General features: G+C 38.7%; 1 protein-coding gene across 1 annotated transcript in view; it reads right to left on the bottom strand.

Annotated features, from left to right (window-relative positions):
• Nucleotides 1-236: 236 nt before the first annotated feature.
• The window catches only part of WDR75 (WD repeat domain 75), a 32,394-nt gene continuing 17,616 nt past the window's right edge, over nucleotides 237-15,014 (bottom strand). The window contains exons 9-21 of the mRNA XM_023622183.2: nucleotides 13,056-13,214; nucleotides 12,164-12,223; nucleotides 11,957-12,072; nucleotides 10,670-10,845; nucleotides 9,075-9,232; nucleotides 8,432-8,612; nucleotides 7,171-7,265; nucleotides 6,269-6,364; nucleotides 5,455-5,624; nucleotides 4,820-4,879; nucleotides 1,245-1,391; nucleotides 823-914; nucleotides 237-561 (exon numbers count right to left, since the gene is read on the bottom strand). Of these exons, the coding sequence (XP_023477951.2) occupies nucleotides 357-561; nucleotides 823-914; nucleotides 1,245-1,391; nucleotides 4,820-4,879; nucleotides 5,455-5,624; nucleotides 6,269-6,364; nucleotides 7,171-7,265; nucleotides 8,432-8,612; nucleotides 9,075-9,232; nucleotides 10,670-10,845; nucleotides 11,957-12,072; nucleotides 12,164-12,223; nucleotides 13,056-13,214 (1,715 nt within the window). The 3' untranslated portion in view covers nucleotides 237-356. The remainder of the gene's footprint in view (nucleotides 562-822; nucleotides 915-1,244; nucleotides 1,392-4,819; nucleotides 4,880-5,454; nucleotides 5,625-6,268; nucleotides 6,365-7,170; nucleotides 7,266-8,431; nucleotides 8,613-9,074; nucleotides 9,233-10,669; nucleotides 10,846-11,956; nucleotides 12,073-12,163; nucleotides 12,224-13,055; nucleotides 13,215-15,014) is intronic.

Below are 15,014 nucleotides of genomic sequence, written 5' to 3'. Positions count from 1 at the left end.
CAACAATATCATCAACAAAACCTTTGATTTTCAAAATATTTTATATCGCCAAATTGCAGATAAGGGGACATATGCTACATAATTTCAACTCCCAGCTCTGCTATATCTCCTGTGAAAAAAATATCTAGCTATTTTCTAAGGCTGATGTGACTCAAAATAAAAATGAGACGATGTGTATCTGAATGTACCCAGCAACTGGAACGCAGGATGCAAACAGAGCTTCATATTACCAGTTATTTAAAAAGTAAAGTCTGTTAATATTTAATATTTTAAGAACAGAGAAAACATTAAAAAAGATGTTTTTTGAGTATCAACATACAAAAAAAAGTACAAGAACCCACCCCCATCTCTAAGGCTTAAAGAGCAGTTATCCAGCTGTAGTCCACTTTCCTGAATTTTCTCAGTTCTTTTTCTTCAGATTTTGACAACTGATGTATAATGTCTTCACCCAAATCTGTGTTATCTGTATCCTGGACCTTTTCAGTAAAGTCATTTTCTTCATCTGAATCATCACTTTCTTTTTCTTCTTCCATGTCCACATCATCAGGAATTTCTTCAGCACTTTAACAATAAGAGCACAAAATATAAACAACTACTTTTTAAAAATACATTTCTAAACAATAATTTCCTAATTTAAGACACCTATGTAGAAATATAATCATATGGACAAAGTACATAAAAAAATCTTGTTATTGGGTGCACTTTAAAAATTATGGGTTGTTATAAAGACAAATACAGGGGAAGAATATTCTTAGAGGATAACACAAACTACACTGTTTCCCAAAACAGAATATCCAAATGTTACTTTAAGAACCACGTTACCTCTTAGACTCCTTTGACAGCAGCAAGGAATTTACAAACATGGAGCACAGGAAGGAAGCAGAGGGTAGTACATGGGCTGGAGTGTGAAGCAGCTGGAGTAAAAACCAAAAAATAGGGTTTCATTTAAAAACATTAAATGCCAAGAGCCGAACACAACAAGCTTTCCCCACAGAAAGACCAAACCAAAGAAAAATCTACTCCCACCTTCCTACATTTATGCAAATGACAACCCCTCCCCTCACCCCAGGTCAGGCCACAATAATCCAAAATCATAAGTTTATGCTATTTGATTTGGGTTTTTTAAATGCACAGTATACAAACGATTATTCAAGTTATTTGTTAGACTGATTTTGTATAAAAACTCTAACTCAAGGTGCCTAAATGCATTTAATCTGTTCTGCATTGTTTTAATAATTACTCACCTCACTAATTGCGGGTATGTTTTCTGTTAGGGGTAGTTGTACCAGTTCATTCTCTAAAGCTGCATTTAATTTCTCATCCTGCTGTTGCCTGTGCTTTCCCAATATGAAATAAAATGGGGTTGTCGGAAGACTTTCTTCTGCTAGTAGCTATAAGGATTTAAGATAAAGCAAATTACTTCAGTAAAAAGGAGGAACTGTCTTTGACTCAGTAAGAGGTACGACAGAGTCATAAAATGTCAGGGATGGAAGGAACTTTAAAAATTATCTAATATGATTCTTTCATTTTACAGGTCAAGCAACTGAGGCCTGGTAGCCCACTTACTATGGGAAAAGCTAACAGGGGACACTCAGATGACAGAACAAAATACGCATTTACCAGTGCTTCTCTTCCAAATTCTACAAAAATGACAGTAAAGGAATTTTCAAAAGGGCATAAACCCACAGCGATAAAAAGTAACATACTGGAAGCCGGAAAGTAGGGTGAAGGGTGCTAAGTAACTGAGTATACCTGAGAAAGCAGAATCTGAAGCTGGCTGTGGGGAAAGCCAAGCAGCAGCCAAACTTATCCTGCGGAATCCTGCAAATGCTCAGGCACTGGTACTAACAGTAACAGTACTTTTGTAAAGAGCTAAACACCCACCAGGGAGCCCGGCTGAAAGTCTATTTAGAGAGCACTCAGATTCCCAGATCTCTTTCCCAGCCCCAGCAGAGGGCTGCAAGTAAATTCCTTGGAGAGCAGAACAAAAGTGCATCTCTAGATTGGACTGCTATGTGTAGGGGTGGTGAGGATGGTGGTAGTGTCTTCACAGTCACAGCTGAAGGCAGCTCTACTTCACATAGGGTGCTTCTCAGAACACTGGCAGCCAGGCCAACATCCTTCAGGCAAGAACTTACAAGAATTTTATCCGGGCAGTTTGACCAGCCTAAAAAGACCTAAAAATAATGACATTGGACACTTTCTCAAAATAGCTCAGGCAGAAAGTGGAGGCCAGTAGACAAGTTCCACCTAGGCAGAGACCTCCCAAATTGCATTTTTTTTTTTGAGGAAGATTAGTCCTGAGCTAACATCAGCTGCCAATCCTTCTCTTTTTGCTGAGGAAGACTGGCCTTAAGCTAACATCCATGCCCATCTTCCTCTACTTTATATGTGAGACGCCTGCCACAGCATGGCTTGACAAGTGGCACGTAGGTCTACACCTGGGATCCAAACCAGCAAACCCCGGGCCGCCGAAGTGAACGTGCAAACTTAACTGCTGCTGCCACCAGGCCAGGCCCCACAAATGGCTTTTTTGTTCCCTTTTGTTTTTGTTTTTGAGAAAGATTAGCCCTGATCTAACATCTGCTGCCAATCCTCCTCTTTTTGCTGAGGAAGACTGGCCCTGAGCTAACATCTGTGCCCATCTTCCTCTACTTTTTATGTGGGACGCCTACCACAGCATGGCTTGCCAAGCGGTGCCATGTCTGCACCTGGGATCCAAACTGGTGAATGCTGGGCCGCCGAAGTGGAATGAGTGCACTTAACTGCTGCACCACTGGGCCGGTCCCTTGCTCCCTTTTAAATAAGAGCAGACAGCTGAGACTCTGAATCAGACTCTCATGAAAACTTCCAAAATGAAAGACAGAGACCAACATACATTGAAAACAAAACCAAAAAAAGATAGAAATGGACCACGCAAGAGAGAGAAAAAAAAGTAGATTAGATGATAAAAGATGAAGAAATCTCTCAGACAACAGAAAGAAAATAAGAATATTAAAGCACCATTCTAGAAGGTCTAGAACTAAATGATAGGAGTTGCAGAAAAACAGAGAAAATGAAGGCAAAAAAGCAATTCTTCCTTAGTCACTTCTCTGATCAAAACTCTCCAAGGGGCTCTACTGAGAGGAAAAGCCAATGTCTCTCATCAAGGCCTATTCTGACTGTCCTCTATAAAATGGGAGCTGCACCTCGTACCCTCTTTTCCTGTATATTCCTCCCCCCATAATGCTTATCACCTTCTAAAACACTACATATTTTACTTATTTAATGCTTGCTGTTATTGTCTATATCTTGTTGCAGAGTGTACACACCACAAGTTTAAAAACTCGATTATTTTGTTCACTGATATACCCCAAGCATCTAGAACAGACCCTGGCATACAGATGATAAACAAGAAATTGTTGAACGAATTCAATGAGTCTTCAGAGGAAAATAAACAAGCCAGGTTACAGATAAAGGATCAAGAATATGAATGGTATTGGACTTCCAGTAACACCCCAAGCTATAAAATAATAGGAGAGCACCTTCAAAGTTCTATGAGAAAATGATTTTCAATTTATAATTCTATACCCAACCAACCAATCAAGTGGGAGAGAACAGAAGCATTTCCAAACATGCAAGGTCTTAAATTTGCCTCCCATACACTAACAGAATGTGCTTCACCAAAGGGAGTGACCAAAGAGGAAAACTCCGGGACCTATTACAGCAGAGGTGAAATGGTGCCCAGAACGATGGTCACTGTAGGGCCTATGATGTCTACTGTGCACAGGTTTACAGAGCAATCAGTCCAGACTGAAGCAGGTCAGAAGGCGCTTGGAAATATTTCTTTAAGACTCGAAAGAATGCTTAATATGTCTGAAAATTCTGAGAGAAGATTTACACAACTTCAGTAGAGTTTAGGGGGTAAATTAGATGAGAAAGAAATAGAAAACTAAGCAAACGAGAAAAGAAGGTAATCATTAACTTCAGAGGAAAAAAGCTGGGCATAAAAGGAAAAACAATCTGTCTATTATTACATGGCTCAGCTATGAATTGGTTTACATGGCTGTAATGATGAACGCTGACCTAATTTAAGATTTATCTACACTGGGAAAATTGGGTGACAGTAAAGGTGTGTGTGTTGTGTATTGGGGGGAACAGTGGTATGAAAAAGAGCCAGAACTTCAACTTCAATAGGTCATAGTTAACAGATAATACCTAAATCTGAAAAATTCAGAATTAGCAATATAAACATGTTTCTTGCAGATATGGAGGTAAATAAAACCTCCAGCTAAAAGAGCTCAAACTGATTATCTTTGTAGGTAATGACAGTGGGATTACGAAAGCTTTTCCTGAAAAGTCTTGAAGAACTATTTGACTCTTTACATCGCAATTTGGTATTACAAATTGAAACTACATTTTAAAAGAGTAATATAACCCCAGAAGAGGCAAATAGTTTCCTTTTTTTTGAGGGGGAAGATCAGCCCTGCGCTAACATCTGCTGCCAATCCTCCTCTTTTTGCTGAGGAAGACTGGCCTGAGCTAACATCCGTGCCCACCTTCCTCTACTTTATATGTGGGATACCTACCACAGCATGGCTTGCCAAGCGGTGCCATGTCCACACCCAGGAACCGAACCGGTGAACCCCAGGTCGCCGAAGCGGAACGTGCACACTTAACTGCTGTGCCACTGGGCTGGCCCCGAGGCAAGTAGTTTTTAAGTGTATGGTTTTTAATTCCACTGTAGGGCAGATGAAACATTTTACTCATAGCTGAGTTCTAAAAGATAACCTTATCTTTGTAGGGAAGCAATGCAGTCTGCACCGTGACTATAACATACCTGTTTGCTCGTGGGTGTGAGTTTCTCTTCTGGAGACTTTGTACTTAATGTCAATAAACTCTGAAAAGAGAGACTGATTAATGATGCAAAAGATAAACTGCAGAATGCAAATCTAAGCAGATGTTAAAGTTAGAAAATGAGAAGGTCAGTTTTTCATCTTGATATATACAGCTGCCCACAGAAAAGTATCAAAAGACTTAAAACATATTTAATAACTGCTGTGACAGTTATAAGATTGTTCTGAGAGATCATATTTAAGAACTGGTAATGAAATGAGATTCAACTGATGGATCAGCCTGAGGCCAAAGTTTTCTTCATGGCAAATCAAATACTAACCCCCCCCCCCCCCAAAATCAACTATACTAATAATAAATACAATTTAAAGTATTGTAGGCATCTTTTTTTCTTCTTTTTGGCTGTCACGGAGTTAATGCAAACCGCATGTAAAGAGCCTCAAAGTTGTGGAGTGAAGCGTGCTAATATATTCACACTAGCAATACTGCTGTATTGAGCATATTAGATTATTTCTTTTGGGAAATATCCTTTAATGAAACTATTCTACCTGTTATGGGCTGACTATTACTCTCAAATATTAAAGCAACTGAAAATCACATATACTGAGGTGGGATGGTTACCTGCGATTTTGTTAGAAAGTAAAACTGGGATCTGTTCAGCCACTGGTAAGCTTCTGAGGTGAATGATTCAGGAACATCTCGTGGGACAAACACTCCCCACTGGACTTCCTCCCTGGAGATATTCTTTTGAATATACAATGGCCTTGGCTCACTAGGTTTAAATACAAACACTAGAGAGAAAAAAACAGACAGACAATGACATTTGGCCTGTAAAGGTTACTTCTAGCCTCAGGTTGGCAGACCACACGAATCCTGAGACTTACCCCATTGAGTATATGGCCCAGGTCATAACTATTTTAGGCTTTGATTCAACAAATATCTACAAGGTGCCTAGTATGTGCCAAGCAGGTTAGGAATGAGGGCTATGAAGATGAAAAAGAAAAAAAGAATCCCTGCTCCAGAGACCAGGGTCCACTGCAGAAGACACACTGAAATATTATTGCAGTATTTTGTCTGAAGTACCAGAACAGAGATGTGTAGAAAGTGCCTGAAGAGCATAGAGGAGGAATGATTAAAGCTTCTTAGGGGAACTGAGAATGCTTCAAAGGGGGGAGATTGATTCTGAAGGCTGTGTAGGAATTGGCATGTTGAAAAATGAGAAAGGTACTAGAGCTGTCTCAGAGCTAAGTACGAACGCACACATGACAAGGTGTCGAACAAGAATTCAAGAAAGGAAGGGAAGTGCCTCAGGCAAAATGGCTTCATATGAATATCTGATTCAAAGGCAAGTTTGACTCAAATTATATTAAAGACGTTAAAAAGAAAATTTAAGTACTCGATCTCTCCTTACTATTAAAGTATGGTCGGTACTTACAGTCTGAACCCATGGAAGAGTGAGAGATTGCAGCAATGTTCTCTGAATTAAGATCAGGCTCCATAACTCTAACGTTTAATTTTGCACTCCATTCCACTGGGGATAAAAGAAAGTGATTCACTTCTAAGAAGAGATTTACCAAAAGCTTTTTTAACCTGGTTATTTAAAGTAGGTACTCTTAATGTTTATTGGGAGAATCAATTCCATTATTCTTAGGAAGAGGGATTTTACGCTTCCAGATAGCACATGGAGACACACTGAAATTATCTGTGGCAGGCTGCACTAAAGCAAGGGGCAGGAAGCAGAAAAATAATGTACTCCTTCCTCACACTATGAAATGGTTACTATTTCAGTGCAACTATTGTCTGGTGCTTTTTCACTGCTGCTAAATGTGGGCAAAGTGTTTACCAGAGTCTCTGTGGAGAATATACAAAAATGTTATCACACACATTCATCACCAAGCAACCATCATACCTTCCAAACATATACTCGAATGAGTAAAATAACACTAAGTCCACATTTGTTAGGAGGATTGTGGCAGGCTACATTCAAATTTAGAGCTATCAGGGATACCGCTGGTTAATATGCACTACAAATTAGTAGAAACAGTTCTCAAATTGTCATGAGGATGACAGAGGGCAACAGAAAGTCCTATGCACTGAAGACAGTGGAAAAAGACAAGAATAATGGTGGTCGATTTAGAGGTACTGACAATTAGGCAGTTTATAAATAATCTATTACAGGCCTAATACTTCATATTTGGTGGTATAATGTTATGTGAAAAATTACATATTCTCTGGGTAGGGACATGAAAATATGATCCATAAGTCCTAAAATGCCAAAGTTTAATGGCCCCTTCCTACATGCTTTGTCAAGTCATTTTAGAGTAAAAAATATCTTACATGCACAACTGAGCAGATTCCAACAGCAAAGAATACCATTTTCAGTAGCACCAAGAAGATACTTTGAACAAGTCAGTCTCCCAAAGCAAAGGTGCCTAGATTAAAACCACAAGGAAGTTAGCAACAGTCAGTTCTAGCGCACTTAGTTACAAGGGACTGCAGACTTCAGAGACAGTATTAGTCTTATGCAATGCAGATTTTTAGACAGACACCTTTTTTTGGTTTATAACGATCCTGCAGAAAAAAGGGCTAACAAATACAAAAGGAAAAGTTTATTTAGCTATTTTGTTTCTGTAGGAACACAGATTTGATGACCAATTCTTTTCTCTCACATGTTCTGCAGTATACCAATAACATATATGGACAAAATATATGTGAAATGCACAAAGTCACTTAACAAAAACTCTTTTTTGTGCTTGTTTACCTAGAAGAGGTAAATTTGCAATTTTAATTCTGAAGAAATTTTTAAAAAGTAAATTCAGGGGCCAGCCCCATGGCCGAGTGGTTAAGTTCGGGCGCTCTGCTTTTGTGGCCCAACGTTTTGCCAGTTCAGATCCTGGGTGCGGACACGGCACTGCTCATCAGGCACACTGAGGCGGTGTCCCACATGCCACAACTAGAAGGATCCACAACTAAAATATACAACTATGTACTGGGGGGATTTGGGGAGAAAAAGAAGAAAAAAAAATAATTAAAAAAAAAAAGAAGACTGGCAACACTTGTTAGCTCAGGTGCCAATCTTAAAAAAAAAAAAAAGGAAATTCAGAATCAGACATATTGGGAATTAGAAACCATTTCATTAGCCATCTGCCATTCCGTCCTCAAATGCCCAGTTACCTGAAGTAAAACGGAAGAGACTATTATCTTCCCCAGCCCGTCTTAGAAACAATGAGGCTTGAGCATAACACAGTTTTTATGGGGATACACAGAAAATAAGCATTGTTTGGATCTACTGAGGCTTATGCATATCTTCTATTATTATGCAGCGCAACCATGAAAAATATTTATTACAAAGAAAAGTCTGTAGGCCAAGAATTAAATGTTAATCCTGATTTCAGAAATGGATAAGAAATCAGCACATGGTTCATGTACCCAGAATGCTTAGGTTCTCAGCACCTTGGTTAGTTTCTGGCCTCAGTGACCTACAAGCTACCTTTAGACAAAGCATCAATTATTAGTTAATTTTATGTAGAAAGACTTGTTTAAATTAAAAATAATATAGTACTATATACTCCCCATACTCCCCAAATTATTTACCTACCTTATTTTCCCAGCTCGTTGACAAAATGTACATTTAAGTTCCCATGTCTCTGAATCCCATATTGTAACTATTTCCTCAAAACTAACTGCTAGTAAAGAGCCATCTTCAGAGAAACAACAGTTAGTTGCTTGGTATTTGTGATAACTACCGACGAAGTCACAGGTCCAGCCAACAGCTTTTTCTGTGGAAATATAGACCATAGAGCTCAGAAATGGTATAAATGCTAGGTAACATTACAGGGGACTTATATGCAGTAAGGATTAAGAAGTAAACAACCTGCTCCCCAAATCTTCAGTCAGAAGTGCCACAAAACTCTGACTGGTGTGAACCGCACATGCTCCTTCCTGGAGACCTCGACCTCCCTCTATGGGAACAGTGAAACGACTAATCACATAAGCCTTTCTTAACTTTACCCTCACAAACTGGAACAATCAGCACACGATTAATCAAGAATGCCATTAAAAAGGTAAAGATTTGCGGAAAAAGGCACGTAAAAATGTAACTCAAATCTTTTTAAAATTGGGCGACATCCTATAGAATTAAATGAGGTAGAAAATGTTCTCCCAGAATGGATGCAATTCATGAAGATAAATATACCAGTTCTTAAAATTGTGTACTCACCCGATATGTTTAACTAACTTACTGTATATGTCAGAATCATCTGTTAATATCCACACTTTGAAGTGACCATCTTTACTAGCTGTAACCAAGGTGGGGTTTTCAGATTTTTCTGCATTACAGAAACAGAGAGCTGTGATGTGGTCTTCATGTGGCATGTTAACCTTTGTATTAAGAACAAACCTAAGAGGAAGGAAAGCACCAATTTATTCTTAGATCAGGACAACACAACATACCGTCATGAGCATAAGAATTTCTTACATATTGTACATTTTTTTTTTTTTTTTTTAAAGATTTTATTTTTTCCTTTTTCTCCCCAAAGCCCCCCCGGTACATAGTTGTGTATTCTTCGTTGTGGGTTCTTCTAGTTGTGGCATGTGGGACGCTGCCTCAGCGTGGTCTGATGAGCAGTGCCATGTCCGCGCCCAGGATTCGAACTAACGAAGCACTGGGCCGCCTGCAGCGGAGCGCGCGAACTTAACCACTCGGCCACGGGGCCAGCCCCACATATTGTACATTTTACAGTAGCATCTTTAAGGATCAGCAAGTGATACATTATCACCAAGAATGACAACTGAATGCTCTCTCTCTAGTGGCCACAGGATGCAGAGTTCTAACTGTCTCTGTTCTCATGTAACTTTCATAATATAGCGATACTTATGTATAGTGTCAACTTACTAATACAAAATGAGTATAAAATAGGGGTCATTACAAAATGATACTTGGAAGTCTACTATAACAAACTCTGCAGGAAAACTGTATAGAACCTAGAGGCCTCACTATCTGCTTTTGAAAATCAGCAAAAAATGGAATGACTGTAAAAGCCCCTACCTGTAGCAAGAAAATACAGGAAGAAAACTACCTATCTGAACTGCCCTGGTCAATGTCTAATATTTAGTCATCCCAACTACCTCTCAAAGCTTGTTCCCAGCTTGGCAGGGCTCTGCTGTGAATGAATGATAACCTACGCCAGCACTGTGTTCTTAAAAGAACATCAGGGCAAGATAATGGTGAGATTCTAAGAAGTCCAGGACACAAGAGGGGTGACTAGGGACAACCACTTAACCCCTCTGGGCCTGTTCCCTCACTTGTAAAATAAGCTAATCTTACACTATTCCTGTGAAGACTACAGGATAGTAGGCACATACTAAAGCACGAAGACTAGTTCCATGATAAATGGCTACTGTAACCGTGGTCTGAGAAACCAGTGGGCTCCTTATCTTCTCAAAACACACACACCACACCACACCACACTACACCTCTGCTGCCCACCACGGCCATTTTTCCAAAGGTAGCATACTGTTAATAAAAGAGCAAAGAACTAAGTAAGACATTTGGATTCTAACCCTGGATTTGCCTGGAATTAGGTATTACATCCTTAGGGGTGCCACTTTCCCATGTTTCCTCATTTATGCATTGAGATGACACTACTTGGAGGACACCAAGGCTTTCTCAGAGCAGAAAGCTTAAAGGCTTTATTAGAAAAATAATACCTCCCTCATTGATCTAAATCCAAAACTTATCAAAATGAAACATCTTAAAGACCGACAATTGAAACCATAAAATACAAAGTCAAATATTTTCTACTCTGAAATTAAACTGCTACATAGGTAGTATTACCCTTGTGTTTTCTTATTATACATCCACAGTTTCATTTGCAACTCCAGCTCTGTTTCCTTTTCTTGACGTTGTTCCACCGTTGCAAGCCAGTTACCATAGCAGCCAAATGCAGCCTTTGTTAGCTCAATTTGGATCAGACCGTAATCATTGATATATTCTTGCTGTACAATATCCAACTGATGGATTAAAAAAAATCCAAAATGCTTATTAATGTAAATACATAAATGTGAAAGCTTTCAAGGAATGGTAATTAACTACAAAGACAACTTTTAGAATCTATAGTAATAGTTTTTAGATAAAAGGGAAAAATGAACCAATTGCGAGTCATGGACATCAAAACTGCCACTAAAAAAGAGAGCACATTATACAGTATCAACTCAGTGGTGAATATTCTATGACCTTGAACTTTAGAGATTACTATGATTCATTTGTATGATACAGTAGAACCTCTGGCTTAATGTTTTTCTATTGTTTCTATGAATAAATGGCTTCACATAAAATCTCAAGGCTGGATTCCACAACACTAAAAACAAGAACAAAAATAACACCTACAGTTTTTAAGAAGTGAAAAAATGATGGCAATGTTGTAAGTAGGTGAGCATTTTATTTATGACTGTTCCTTTTATTCAATTTCCTCATCTATTTATTAAACATGTATTTAGTGTCTATTATTTCCAGGCATTATACTGGAAATGTACAAAGATTAATAAGTTTCCTTTCTTTGAGGAGTTTAAAAGCAATGGAGAGAAAGAGATCAAATGTTACAGCCGCGATGATAAAAATCTGTAAAGAAATCTGTACTATAGGGCACAAAAAAGAAGTGGCAAGTCTCAAGTGCATTTATCAGGATTAATAAGAAGCATTCCTCTTTAATCCACACGGAAAATTTTATCATTGGTATGTACATATGACACTGCTTCACCATAAAGCAGAGACATATTTGTACTGTCAATCCCCACATTCTCATTTCCTTCTCCTTGGGACTCAAAGGCACAGATGTATGTGACAGCTAACTAGAGTGCAGTCGGAAACAAAATAAAATACACAAAGAGAGAGCCAGCACGAGAGTGGCAACTGGCTTACATGTAGACTTAACCTGCAACTGTGGCCTCAACAGAATCATGCTGTAAACAACTGAACTAAGTAATCCAAAGACACAGTGACTATGTTCAAGGAAACATGGGCAGAGGATCTTGTTTTAGAAGCTACTAAATAAGTTATTTGACCCAGTGGTGATGTAAAGAGCTTTCACTAATTTTACAGCTAGTTAATGAATCAAAATCATACGTTGTATAACTGCTTATCACTCTGGAGAGAATAAAACTGCAAGTGGCCAGGTTTTCCATTCAAAACCAAAGCTTTAGTTCTTGGATCAATCATCAAACCAGTAAAGATATTGCTGTCTGCAAAAAAAGTGACAAACAATAGTTGAAATCAGACAAATATTCATTTTTAAAATGTACATGATTCCAAAGCCACTGGCTTCTGCAATACCTTTCACTAGGCCTTGAATTACTGCGGATGCCTCAAGGTTTCGGTGAATGACTATTATCTCTGGGGAAAAAAACCAAAACAAAACACACTGATGAGAACTTAAAGATAAGAAAAAAAATCACTTGAATTTTTAACATTCTGAAACATACCAGAACACAAAACAAGTGAGCAAGTTCAATTTACTTGGCGTGTTATTGGAAAATCAAGAATGTATTTTGCAATTTAGCTAGAAAAACTAGATGTGGGGATGGGGGTTTTCCTGTCGGAGTTTTTAAGTTTTATCAGCTGCACCTATGAATATATTTTAAGTGTTACTTCAGAAACACATACACCCTAAAAGAGACAGATAGTTCACTTTGAAATGAGTCATTGCACTAATGGATTGCTCAGAGTTATGCACTATGGTATCTATGTTTAGGCTGAGAAGTAACAGAATGAGCAAAAAGTTTTGGAGGAATACAAGACGCCTCCCCTTCTGTCAGACTCCATAGGCTCCCACACTGAGATAATGGCTATATCGAAGGAGATCCTCATAGTGTTCTTTTGAAAATGCCATTATATTTGTGAAAGCAAAAGGCCCACTTCAAATCCCTCCCTTTACTTTCCCACATCATCCCACATGAAAAGGTTTTGAAATGTACGTGGCACGACAATAACCAAATTCACTCAGCCCCACATTTTCATAAAGCAACTCTGTAAATGTTGGATTCTGGTGGCATCTAGGGGCAGAAAGGGGTAGAGAAAAGAGGAAGAATGGAAGAAAAAATGCTCATTAAATCTTATGCTACTCTTAATTAATTTTAGGTTTCTATTTTCCATTCCCTACAGATGCTAGTTAATTTAGGCATTACACACAAATTATGTTTCCTCATGACAGCAAATTTCGACTTACTATTATCAGAGTGAGAAGTACAGAACAAATCCCCCGCTGGGGAGACGGAGATATGTTCAATAGTAGCTCCTAAACGGGGGAGGAACTCCTTATTCTTCTCTGCTGCATCGCGCCACTCGACAAGGACAGACTCACGGCCACCACTCAGCAGGCTGGTGCCTTCTCACCCATCCATAGAAATGAAAAGGACGATGTTTGGGGGGAAAAATAGAAAGAAAAATATAATCAACATTTTAATTTCTTCTACCATGTTAGAGAAATAAACTACTTTGAAGAACATGCAAACAAGTGTCTTTGTATCTCTTAACTATCTTCCTATCTTAAATCTTAAGACAAAAGATTTAAAGATCCTGGTTTAGGAACTTTCCTTTCTAATGACATCTGACTAGTTTGGTGCTGACCAACTCTTCCACCACTAACTAGAAAAATGAAACAAATGTCCTCTACGCTGAGATGGCTTCACTGGTGAATTTTTCTAAACATTTAAGGAAGAAATGTACCGATTTTACACTCTTCCGGGTGACAAAAAAAGAAAGAACACTCCCCAATTTGTTTCACAAGACCAGCATAATCCTATACCAAAACTAGTACTTTGTAAGAAAATTACAAGCCAATTTTATGACAGATGAAAATTCCAAAATAAAATATTAGTAAGCTGAATCCAATGATACATTAAAAGGCTAAGATGTCATTGCAGAGTTGAGTTTATTGCATGAATGTGAGATTATTTTAACATTTGAAAAAAAAATCAATGTAATAAATTCCATTTACATAATAAAGGGAAAAATCATGAGTATCTTAATAGACGCAGAAAAAGTAAATGACAGAATCCTACACCCATGATAACAGCTCTCAGCAACCTAGGAATTGATGAGACCTTTTAAATTGCATCAAGGATACCTAGCGAAAATCTATAGCAAACATCATTTTAAGTGGTCAAATACGGAACACCTTCCCCTGTGACTGGGAACACTATTAATCAATTTTATTCAACATTAACCAGAGGTCCTAGTACACAGAAATGAGACAAGAAAGGCTGAAGGATTGGAAAGAAGTAATTGCTTCAGTGCTCACACACAGCATAACTGGGTTCACAGCACAGCCCAAACAGTTTATACTGTTCATATCTGCCTTAACTTACAAACAGCTCTCAGAACTATCATTTGTAGTTCGTTTACACAGACAATTAACTCATACCTATACAGGGACAATACTGAGACTTCATGGTCAATGATGTACTAGATTTACCATTACTTCTCATTTACAAATATTCACACTGCTTAAAAATATAAAGAATTCGACTCTCTTCTAGCCAAGGTTACCTGCGGTACCTCCTGTATCAAAGCCCTAGCTCAGAGGTGCTTTGTATTCCTTCTTTACCATTCTTCCAGCGCCGACTTAGTCTAACTACGTATTCCTTCTTCCCCACACCCCACCCGAAAAGGCCAATCTTCAATGTCCCAGGGCTTAAGGAAAGTACGGCAACCACAGAAAGCTGTGACTGCTAACTAGTGAGAGAGGAGGTGGAAGAGATGGCTAAGAGCAACAAAACAGAGAAAGGTCACAGGGACAATAATATCAATTGGTCTTGGCCCTGATTTGCGCAAAAGCCACAGAAGGGAAAAAGAAGCTGAGGAGGAAGGGCAGACGAAACCACCTCAGATTAGGAGAGAATAGAGGCTCTGCCTAGAACATTACACAGAAATGTACACACATGCCACAGACACACTTATTTGTATTTCTGGGGGGTGAGGTGGAGAGGAGGGTGGAGAAGATGAGTAGCCTACATCTTTTATCCAGAGGGTTAATAAGCTTCTCCTTCTCTTTCTATCCTCCTGTATGTCAGAACTGTATTCCTGAGTATGTTAGGTTGGGTCCCACCCCCACACCAGTCACTGTTCCCCCAACCCAAAGCACAAACAGGCTGAAGGTGCCTCCTACTTTCTGAGGCTCCAGTGA

Source organism: Equus caballus, chromosome 18, assembly GCF_041296265.1.
Source record: "Equus caballus isolate H_3958 breed thoroughbred chromosome 18, TB-T2T, whole genome shotgun sequence".
Lineage (NCBI taxonomy): Eukaryota > Metazoa > Chordata > Mammalia > Perissodactyla > Equidae > Equus > Equus caballus.
This window is presented reverse-complemented; position numbering and strand designations above follow the sequence as displayed.